The sequence below is a fragment of the Trichosurus vulpecula genome, chromosome 5 (assembly GCF_011100635.1).
Source record: "Trichosurus vulpecula isolate mTriVul1 chromosome 5, mTriVul1.pri, whole genome shotgun sequence".
Classification (NCBI taxonomy): Eukaryota; Metazoa; Chordata; class Mammalia; order Diprotodontia; family Phalangeridae; genus Trichosurus; species Trichosurus vulpecula.
Genome location: NC_050577.1, coordinates 200,625,424 through 200,637,257, shown reverse-complemented (window position 1 = coordinate 200,637,257; position 11,834 = coordinate 200,625,424). Strand labels below are relative to the sequence as shown.

General features: G+C 41.2%; 1 protein-coding gene and 1 pseudogene across 1 annotated transcript; both read right to left on the bottom strand.

Moving 5' to 3' along the window:
- Positions 1-1,407: 1,407 nt before the first annotated feature.
- LOC118851166 lies at positions 1,408-3,001 on the bottom strand (annotated as a pseudogene).
- Positions 3,002-4,593: 1,592 nt separating this feature from the next.
- On the bottom strand, positions 4,594-5,721 carry LOC118851165 (zinc finger protein 157-like). The gene is made up of 2 exons (XM_036760684.1): positions 5,494-5,721; positions 4,594-5,394 (listed from the first exon to the last, which is right to left on the bottom strand). The coding sequence occupies exons 1-2, from the start codon at positions 5,719-5,721 to the stop codon at positions 4,594-4,596; spliced, it is 1,029 nt and encodes a 342-aa protein (XP_036616579.1).
- Positions 5,722-11,834: the final 6,113 nt, after the last annotated feature.

Below are 11,834 nucleotides of genomic sequence, written 5' to 3'. Positions count from 1 at the left end.
GGTCCTTTGCTTAGGCAGAGGCCTGGGGCTTGGGGGGAACCCCGAGCATAGTTACGAGGCTTCGGGAGCTCGTAATACTCTTGCACTTTGTTGACTTCTTTAGGCTGTATGTTTTGGTCTTCTTTGTCACCAAAGAGAGAATCCAAAGTCTGAGACTGAATCTGGGTGCGTTTTCACTGTCTGGCCATATTCCCAACAAACTAACTTGACCCTTGAGTTTTTCAGCAGGGTATGACTGCTTATAGACTAAAGAGTTCTATGTTCCACGTTTGGGGGGGGGAGGTGCCAGCTCTGCCACACCAGCACTGCTCCTTCCCCAAGAACCCCCAACCTGGACTGGGCTTAGATCTTCAGCAGGCTGTGCACTCCTGCTCTGATCTGCCACTTAATTCCTCCCACCAGGTGGGCCTGGGGCCAGAAGCAGCAACAACTGCAGCTGCCCCACCCTCCGCTGCCCCCAGGGCTGGAAGCCAAATTGCGAACTCCTTCCACTCCCGCAGCTTTTCCCACTAACATTCTCTGCTGTCTTTGGTGTTTGTGAGTTGAGAAGTCTGGTAACTGCCGCAGCTCACTGATTCAGGGCCCTAGGGCCCCCTCCGCCTGCTCCTGGTCTGGTTGGTCCTCGCTGGCCAGGCTGGGCTCTCCTCTGCTCTGCTCCCAGCTCCCAGCTCCGTGTGGAATAGACCTCACCCAGAGACCATCCAGGCTGACCTGGGCTGGAGCCCTGCTTCCCTCTGCTGTTTTGTGGGTTCTGCCATTCTAGAATTGGTTCAGAGCCATTTTTTCTAGGTTTTTGGAGGGACTCGGCTGGGAGGTCATGCTAGTCCCTGCTTTCCAGCCGCCATCTTGGCTCCACCCCCCAAGATTCTAGGATAAATTTTGAATTGCTTTTAAGAAAGAGAAATACTTTTTTGCCAATTAAATTATTTAATTTTGAAAATGGATTACTGGGAATTGCACAGCTTCAATGAAGCCCAGAACCAGTCTATGATCTTCATTTTCTGTGCCGAGAGAAAAGGCCATCCCTCCAAAAAGACCCCCTCACCTACACTCTAATTATGCCTCTGACATTAACAGTGATTTCTGGAACACAGGAAAGGAAGGTAAACAAGAAACTGTGAGCTCCTGTATCTGAAGAGGGTCAAATTCTCATTTAGTAGTACTCATCCCCTAGAGTCACAATTTTGAAACTTTCTTCAAACAGTGACCCTCTTTGGGAATATGTCATCTGTGCCAACTCCAAGTGCTGCATAATCAACAGGTAAGAGATATGGTAAGCTGTCTGAATATCCTGCCCCTCTCTTGGTTAAGGAAGACCCCTGTTCAATGTCTTCAGCGGGCATGACCACATTGCTGAGGAACAAGTCAGTAGGCAAGGTAGGCGGCAGAAGTGGTGACAAGGAGGGCTCAGTTATGCTTTGTCATTTTCTCTCTTTTGTAGTTATATTTGTCTTTGATGGTTTCTTCCCAATGTTTTTTCACTATTATGTAGAGCCTCATTACTGCCTGGGAATCTTGAATCAAACAGTTTTCTGACTGCTGTATTTTGATACCAAAAATTTTCTCACTGAGCAGTTTCAGAGATGGTCTTCCACTCTTTTTTTTTTGCAGTTTTATTTTAATTTTTTTTTATTTTTAGTTTACAACATTCGGTTCTACATAATTTTGAGTTCCAGATTTTCTTCCCTCCCTCCCCCACCCTCCCCAAGACAGCATGGAATCCCATAAAGCTTCCATATATAACTTCGCATTGAATTAATTTACACACTCGTCAAGTTATGGAGAAGAACTGTGATCAATGAAATGAATCATGCGAAAGAAGAAACAGGACCAAAAAAAAAAAACCCCAAAAACAAAAACAAAAGAGAGAAAAAGAAAAAAAAAAGGGGGGGGGGAAGGCTAGCATGAAGTGTGCCTCAATCTGCATTCATACTTCATAGTTCTTTCTCTGGATGTAGATAGCATTCTCCATCGTGAGTCCTTTGGAGTTGTCTTTATACCCTGTGTTGCTGAGAAGAGCGAAGTCTGTCAGGGTCGGTCCTCACAGAATCCATGTATCAGTGGTTGTGTATAATGTTCTCCTAGATCCGCTCTGCTCACTCAGCATTATGTCGTGTAGGTTTTTCCAGGTTGTTATGAAGTCCATATCATCCCCATTTCTTATAGCACAATAGTATTCCATTACCTTCATATACCACAGCTTGTTCAGCCATTCCCCAGTTGATGGGCATCCCTTTGATTTCCAATTCTTAGCTACCACAAAAAGAGCCTCCATAAATATTTTTGTACATATGGGTCCATAAATTTTTTTTGTATATATGGGTCCTTTTCCCGCTTGTGTGATTTCTTTGGGATACAACCCTAGAAGTGGTATTGCTGGGTTGGTCTTCCACTCTTTACTTGTGTCCAGAAAGGTTTACATTTGTGTGTGTGTCCTGTATCTTCTTTTTGGGATGATCATGAAGTAGAATCTATAAGTCATTCTGCACGGTATGTCCAACTAGGATCCTGCCTTTAAGAAGTTCTGTTACCTCCTTTTGGACTTCTTGGTACTCTGCTCCATGTTTGATGTCCTCTGGCCAAATCCGATGGACATCTGCTCAGTAATCAGTCACTTTCTCTGTTGGCTTGATGTACTTGTCATAAACATACTTCCCAAACTAGTTCAAGATGGACACTCAGGCAAGGAGGTTTTCTTCCCCATTTGGCCCTGCTCCCACCATCTCACAATCCCTAGTTATGACTTTGGTCATACCTTCAAATGCCACTTTATCACCAGTGACAGATTTCTTTCCTTCAGACACACTTTTTTCAGGCTATTTTTGCAGCTTCTTGGACCGATGGCAGCTTCAACAGACTCAGGATCTACATCATCAAACCAGATGTCTGATTCTGTGGGTGGAGGAGGAACTAATTCTTCTGCTTTCTTCTTCTCCTGCTTGATGTCCCCTATTATCTGTTGAAGGCCACCTTTTTTTTCTTTTCTTGGTTTCCGTTCCATTGCCTGTGCCCTTTGTTTCTCTGCACTTTTTATACGGGACAACAATCATTCAAATATCCTAAGAAATAGAAGCCTTGAAGGTAGGTTGGCCTATTTTGCCTTCCACCTTTGTTAGTTCTGCATCGCCATGTTCTTCCCTTATAGAAACGCTTCTGCCATTCTGATGCTGGCTTTTGGGTTGTTTTCTGGGTTTCCCTGGAGAGGCAGGAACAGACTTTTCTGGATTTTCTGGTTTTTTTTTTTTACTTCAACAGCCCCTACAAGGTTTCTAGTTGTGGGAAAATCTTGTAGGCCCTTTGGGGGGCAGTGCTGCCCCTGCCTCTGTTACAGTAATTAAGGTGGAACTTTTTTTTCCTGTTTTCTATTTTGGAGCACTTATTTGATCAAGTGCCCTTGATGAGTGTGGCCTTTGTTTCTTTGATTAAATCTGGAGTCTTTGATGGCCTGCTTGCCTCAAGGGAAAGCCTAATTTACATGGGTTTGAGTCACATATTTGTGACTCCAGAAACTTTTAAGTCACATGGGTTTGAGTCCCATTTGGTGATAACCTTTGACCCTGAACAGGGTATATAAACTCAGAGTTTAGCATTTTTCCTTTAGGGGCTCTCACTCACTGGAAGAGTGGCCTGTGGCTCTGGGCAACCCATTGTAACTGCCTCATGGATTTGTTAACCCAGACCCATTGGTTCTTTGGTAGCTATGAATTATGATTTGGTCTGTTTATGTTGTCTCTGTTTGTACTTTATTTGTATTTGCTCTGAAGTTCAGGTTTTGGCTTTTCCTCCTGAATTAAGTGAGTTGTATTTGTATGTATGATTAAAGTGAGATTGATAACCCCTTAAAGTTACTTTTCTTAATAAAACAGATAAAAGAACCTATGCTGGCAGCTCTTATGGCTGGTCTTGTTGGATCTTCAATCCCACAACAGCTGCTAGTCATGTTGTTCCTACAGGTGCCTAATTAAGGAATCTCTCAACTGCATGAAGGGACTCAGAATCACAATCTAGTCAGCTGAGGGAATCTTCCTACTCTACAATCATGAAGAATCACTCTAGTATGAATTCTCTGATGGACATAAAGTAGTGTCCTTAGTTTAAAGGTCAGCCCAAACTCAAAGGTTTCTTTCCAGAATTAGTGTTCAGATGTTGAGCAAGTAGTGTCTTCAGGCTGAAGGTCTTCCCAAATTCACTGAAATCATAAGGTCTCTCTCCAGTACGAATGCTCTGATGTTGAGCAAAAGATACATTCAGGTGGAAGACCTTCCCTTGCACATCACCTTCAGAACCTATGAATTATTTGAAGTTGAGAAAGATCTGACTGGGGATGGAAGGTCTTCCCACACTACTCATATTCACAAAGAATTTCTCCAGTATGATTCCTCTGATGCACAGTAAGATGTGGCTTCTTCCCACATTTACTACATTCATAAGGTTTTTCTCCAACATGAATTTTTGATATCTAATAAGATCTGAATTACAATGCAAGGCCTTCCCACACTGCTGAAATTCATATAGAAACTTAGCAGGATGAATTCTCCGTTGGACATAAAGTAGTGTCCTCCATCTAAAGGCCTTCCTACTTGCATTACACTCTTAAGGTTTCTTTCCTGAATGAATTCTCTGATGTAGAGTAAGGTTTGTCTTAATCCTGAAGGCCTTCCCACATTCACCACGTTGATAACGTTTCTCTCCAGTATGAGTTCTGTAATGCTCTGTAAGTCGAGTCTTATCCCTGCAGGCCTTCCCACATACACTGCATTTATAAGCTTTCTCTCCAGAATGAATGCTGTGATGCGATGTAAGTTGAATCTTATATCTAAAGGTCTTCCCACATTCACTACATTCATAAGGTTTCTCTCCAGTGTGAATTCTGTGATGCACTGTAAGTCCAGTCTTATATCTGAAGGCCTTCCCACATTCACTACATTCATAAGTTTTCTCTCCAGTATGAATTCTGTGATGCATTGTAAGGTGTGTCTTACCCCTGAAGGCCTTCCCACATTCACTACATTCATAAGGTTTCTCTCCACTATGAATTCTGTGATGCACTGTAAGTTCTGTCTTACCCCTGAAGGATTTCCCACATTCACTACATTGATAAGGCTTCTCTCCAGTATGAATTCTCTGATGCACTGTGAGTTCTGTCTTAAACCTGAAGGTCTTCCCACATTCACTACATTCATAAGGTTTCTTTCCAGTATGAATTCTGTGATGCACTATAAGTCCAGTCTTATATCTGAAGGCCTTCCCACATTCACTACATTCATAAGGTTTCTCTCCAGTATGAATTCTATAATGCCTTCTAAGGTTTCTTTTGTCTCTGAAGGCCTTCCCACATTCATTACATTCATAAAGCTTCCCTCCCATGTGAATTTTCTGATGCACAGCAAGATGCTCCTTGTTCCGGAAGGCCTTCCCACATTCATTATATTCAGGAGGTTTATCTCCAGCAAATTCTCTGATCCCTGGAGAGCTGCTTCTGGGAATATCTGCCTCTGGCATCCAAGATGCTTCCATTCTTTCTAAATGGCAGATCACATCTGGTTTGGAAACTGCAAATCCCAAGGACACCAAGTTGCTATAATTCTCCAGCATCACATCTCTGTACAGCTTTTTCTGAGATGAGCTCAACTGTAGCCACTCCTCTTGGGTGAATTCCACAGCCACATCCTTGAATGTCACTGATTCCTTTTGGGGCCTGGCTATCAGCACAGGAGCCATTCCCTCTTCCTCAAGGCCCCCAGGACAGAGGCCACAGAAGGCAGGGTCACAAACCCTAGTTATCTGCTTGCCTACTTCCAATCCACTCACAGTTTTGAGAGCCCTTGCAGTTCTCAGAGTCTTTGCCGTCTTCTCTCTCTGGTTTCTCTGTGGCTCTCTCTCTCCTTCTCCTTGGGTTGAACTCTCCTTGTGAATTCTCAGTTCTGCATTCTGTAGATTCTCCAATCTGTGGATTATCTGCTCTCTGACTTCTGAGTTATCTATTCCCAGTTCTCTTACTTCTAAATTCAATGGCTGTACTCTGGGTATATATACCCTTTTACAGGGCCCAAAGGATTCACACATCTCCTGACCTAATTAGCAAAAGGGTGTGGGCCTGTGATTTCACACCTAATTAGCAAAAGGGTGTGGGCCTTCCTACAAACAAGCCTCCTCTAATCAAGCTTTCCTTAACTAGCCCCACCTGAGGCCTATTAAATGCGGAGGGGGGTGGGGGGTGGGGGGAGGGGAAGATCTTTAATCATTGATTAGCATCAAATATACTGACAATGCTGGTGTGCTGAGAATTCTAGGCCTGAGATTCAAAGTGCACAAGAGATAAATGCATATCCATATGCCACTGGTAAACACATTACTTTTCTGTTTACCTTTTAAGACTCATCACAAAAACAGAATTATACCATGTGAAGACATCACAATGAAAGTTTATAAACCAATTTTTGGGCTGAAAACACAGGGTACAAAGATGGACCTATGGCAATGATTATGAGGTAAAATACAGTACCCTGCAAAGATCTAGTTCTATAACCTAATAGTAATTCTAGTCAGGTTTTTGTTGCTCTTGTTCAGTCATTTTCTAGTTGTGTCCGACTCTTTATGACCTCATTTGGACTTGGGGGTATGTTTGTTTTAGTCAAAGACACTGGAGCAGTTCACCATTTCTCCACCTAGTTGTACACATGAGGAACTGAGGGAAACAGGGTTAAGTGACTGGTCCAGCGTCCAATAGCCAGTAAGTGTCTGAGGTCAGATTTGAGCTTATATTGAGCTCAAGGGAGATGAGTCTTCCTGATTTCAGGCATGGCACTCTATCTATTGTGCCACCTAGCTGTTCATTCAGGTTGTTGGGGGTAGGGGTAAATGGTAGCCCATGGAATTGCCTGAACCATCTAGTACGGTAAATAAAAATATCCAGTTCCAGAGGTTGGGAAGGAACCCTAGTAAAGGAGATGGATGAGCCTGGAGTACTTCACTATATAAACTCCTCAGATTGCACTTGGTAATCTCCACTGGATCATTACAAACTAAACAAAGTTGTCACACCAATTCCTGCAGTTATTTTTTACTTTTTCAGAATAACAGACCAGGGATTCAGGATCTGAGCAAATGACATGCGATTATTAATCTTTGATCTGCATTCAGATTCCAAAGTTCCTTCTGTTGATGTGGATAGCATTTTCCATCATGAGTCTTTTAGAATTGTCTTGGATTATTGTAATTCTGAGAAGAACTAAGTCGTTTATAGTTGATCATCGCACAATATTGCTTTTACTATGTATAAAGTTCTCCTGCTTCTACTCACTTCACTCAGCATCAGTTCATATAAGTCTTTCCTGTTTCTCCAACATCCACCTGCTTATCGTTTTTTATAATGCAATAATATTCCATTACATTCATGTCCCACAACTTGTTCAGCCATTCCCCAATTGATGAGCATGTCCTGAATTTCCAATTCTTTGCCACCACTAAAAGAAGAGTTATAAATATTTTTTTACATGACCTGGGGGAAGAATCAAGATGGCGGTTGGAAAGCAAGGACTTGCCTAGGGTTCTCCCCCAGGACCATCCTAACAGTGATAAAAAATGGCTGTGAACAAATTCTAGAACTGCAGAACCCACAAAATAGCAGAGGGAAGCAGGGCTCCAGCCCAGGACAGCCTGGATGGTCCCAGGGTAAGGTCTATCACACTGACCTGGGAGCCAAGCAGAGGAGAGCCCAGAGTGGGCCATGCATCCTAACCAGACTGGGAGCCGGGCAGTAAAAGGCCCTAGCACCATGAATCAGTGAGCTGTGGCAGTTACCAGACTTCTCAACCCACAAACACCAAAGATAACAGAGAAGGTTAGTGGGAAAACCTGCAAGGACAGAGTGAAAGGAGTTCATGGTTAAGTTCACAAAGTTAACGTAGAAAAGTTAGAGATGGTAGAGTTTTGAAGAAAATTGAAGGGGAATGGAAAGCTTAGGGTTTTCTCAGGGGTACATGGCATGTACACAAAAATTGACCATGTATTAGGGCATAAAAACCTCACCATCAAATCCAGAAAGGTAGAAATATTTAATGCATCCTCTTCAGATCATGATGCAGTTGGGTCATGGAAATAATAAATAATAAAGGGCCATAGAGAGATAGCCCAACAATGACTTGGAAACTAAGTGATCTAATTTTAATGAATGAGTGCATGAAACAAGAAATCATAAAAACCATCAATAATTTAATCAATGAGAATAACAATGGTGAGACAGCATACATCAAATCATAGAAACAATCAATTATTTTATCAAAGAGAATAACAATAGTGAGACAGCATACCAAAGCTTCTGGGATGCAGATAATGCAGTACGTAGGGGAAGTTTTATATCACTAAATGCTTACATGAATAAAATAGAGAAAGAGGAGATCCATGAATTGGGCACTCAACTAAAAAAGTTAGAAAAAGAACAAACTCAAAATCTCCAATTAAATACCACATTAGAAATTCTGAAAATCAAAGGAGAGATTAATAAAATTGAAAGTAAAAATATTGAACTAATAAATAAAACTGAGACCTGGTTTTATGGAGGGAACCCAATAAAATATATAAACTTTTCATTAATTTGATTTTAAAAAAGAAAGAAGAAAGCCAAATTACACAGCCTCAAAAATGAAATGGATGAATTCCCCACCAATTAAAGGCAATTAAAGCAGTAATTCAGAGCTATTTTGCTCAACTTTATGACAATAAATCTGACAATCTAAATGAAATGGATACATATTTACAAAAATATAAATTGCCCAGATTAACAGAAGACAAAATAAAATAAGTAATAATCATGAGTTTAGAAAAATTAACTGAACAAGGCACCAATCAACTCCTTAAGAAAAAATCTCCCGGGGGCAGAGCCAAGATGGTGGTATAAAAGCCGGGACTTGCTTGAGGTCTCCCCTAAACCCCTTCAAATAAATATAAAACATAACTCTAAACAAATTCTATAGCTACAGAATCCACCAAATGAAAAGTAAGGCAAATCTCTAGCCCAAGTCATACTGGATGGTTGATCAGAAAGGTTTATTGCACCAGACTTGGGAGCAGAGCGCAGGATAGTGTGGCCTGTGCCACCACAGATGGGGCTGAAGCTGGTCTCAGAAGACTGAAATACTGGCAGTTATGGCAGTCTCCAGACTTCTGAACCAACAAACACCAAAGACAACATAGTGGGAAAACTCTGTTGGACGTGGTGAGAGAAGAGCACAGTCTGGCCCCAGCCCAGGGGTATTGGAGGTGGCAGCAGTGGCAGCGGCTGCTTCCAGAGTTCAAGCCCACAGACAGTGGAGCAATCAAGTGGCCGATCATAGTTGGACTACAGGGATCTCTTCACTGGCACTGAGGCAGGATTGACTTACTTTGCTCTGCTTGGATCTGGGTCACAGTCCTAGATGGCCTTCCTGTGGAGAGGAGGAGTGTTAGTGTGGCAGAGCTTGTGGCAGCTGTGGAGAGGGAATCCTCCTCATAGTTCCAGGGCAGAGAAGAGTGCTTGAGATCACTCACAGACTAGAGCAAAGGCCAGGAGAGGAGTAAACACTGCCCTTGGATCATAACATCTCAGCAAAACTGAAAATTTATAGGAGCATAGAATTATCTCTGAAAATAGCTACTTAAACCTCCTGAAGCTTGAGACAGAGGACTCTCCACTTTGGAAGCAGAATCATACCTTGACAAAGAGTTGAAAAGTCAAGTGATTGGCTGGGAAAATGAACAGGCAGTGTAAAAAACAATCCAGACTACAGAATCTTACTTTGGTGACAAAGAAGATCAAAACATACAACCAGAAGAAGACAAGAAAGTCAAAGAACTTACATCAAAAGTCTCCAATAAAAATATGAATTGGTCTCATGCCAGAGAAGAGCTCAAAAAGGATACTGAAAATCAAGTAAGAGGAGTAGAGGGAAAATGGGGAAGAGAAATGAGAGAGATGCAAGAAAATCATGAAAAATGAGTCAACAGCTTCCTAAAGGAGACCCTAAAAATACTTAAGAAAATAACACCATAAAAATAGACCAACCCAAATGGCCAATGAGATCCAAAAGCCAATGAGAAGAAGAATGTCTGAAAAAGCAGAATGAGCCGAATTGAAAAGGAGGTCCAAAACTCACCGAAAAAATAATTCCTTAAAAACAACAATGGAGCAAATGAAAGCTAAGGACTCTATGAGAAATCAAGAAATTATAAAAAAAAAACCCAAAAGAATGAAAAAACAGAAGACAATGTGATATATCTCATTGGAAAAACAACTGACTTGGAGAATAAATGCAGGAGAGATAATTTTAAAATTATTGGACTACATGAAAACCATGATCAAAAACAGATCCTAGACATTATCTTTCAAGAAATTAACTAGGAAAACTGCCCTTAAATTCTAGATCCAGAGGGTAAAATAGAAATTGAAAAAAAAACTGCCAATCACTATTTGAAAAAGATCCCAAAAGGAAAACTCCTAGGAATATTGCAGCCAAATTCCACAGTTCCCAGGTCAAGGAGAAAATATTGCAAACATCTAGAAAGAAACAATGGAGTACTGTCGAAAACACAATCAGGGTAATACAAGATCTAGCAGCTTCTACATTAAGGGATCAAAGGGCTTGCAATATGATATTCCAGAAGTCAAAGGAGCTAGGATTAAAACCAAAAATCATCTACCCAGCAAAATGAAATACATTACTTCAGGGGGGAAAATGGGCATTCAATGAAATAGAGGGCTTTCAAGCATCCTTGATGAAAAAACCAGAGCTGAATAGAAAATTTGACTTTCAAATATAAGAACTAAGAGATGCATGAAAACATGAACAGTAAGGAGAAACCATTGAAGCTGAACTGTTTACATTTCTATATGGCCAGATGATATTTGTAACTCCTGACACCTTTCTCAGTATTAGGGTAGTTGAAAGGAATGTGTGTGTGTGTTTGTGCATGTATCTATATGTATATGTACACAAATACATATATATACACATACAAACATATATGTGTGTGTATGTATATGTGTGTATCTATATATACATGTATATATATATAGACACACATACACACACATATATATTATATATATAAACAGAGGGCACAGAGTGAGTTGAATATGAAGGGATGATATCTAAAAAATAAAATCAAGGGGGAACAGAGCAATATATTGGGAGAAGAAAAAATAGTGAAATAGAATGGGGTAATATCTCACATAGAAGAGGAAAGAAAAAGCTGTTATAATGGAAGGGAAGAGGGGGGATGTGAAAGGGAATGAGTGAAATTTACCCTCATTGCATTTGGCTTAAGACGGGAATAACCTACACACTCAACTGGGTACCTTACCCTACAGGAAAGTAGGGAGGAAGCTGTTTAAGGTAGGGTTGATAGAAGTGGGGACAGATTGCAGGACGGTTAGTCAAAAGCAAACACTTTTGAAGAGGGACTGTATCAGTAAGGCAAGATTCATGAACTTGAGGATGACCATGAACATCCCTGAATGGTTCAGAATCACAAAGTATGAAAAACTTTCTAGGTAGAAGGCAGAGGAAGTATAACATTTATTTGGACTCCAGAAGATAAAATCTGAAGATCAGTAATTCCAATCTGATATAGCAGTAATTATATTCCAAAACCAGTAAGCCCACCTCAGTGCAGCAACAAGGAATTTATAACACAGTATTATATGGAGGAACCAAGTCAACCTGTAACCTTCCCCCCTTCTAGGGACTTCCTGGAAGCCATCATTCACAAATCCCAACTCTTTCCTCAGCTCTCTCTCTGCCACTCTGATCACTGACTTCCTGATCCTTCTCCATGGGCCAGTCACTTAACCCTGT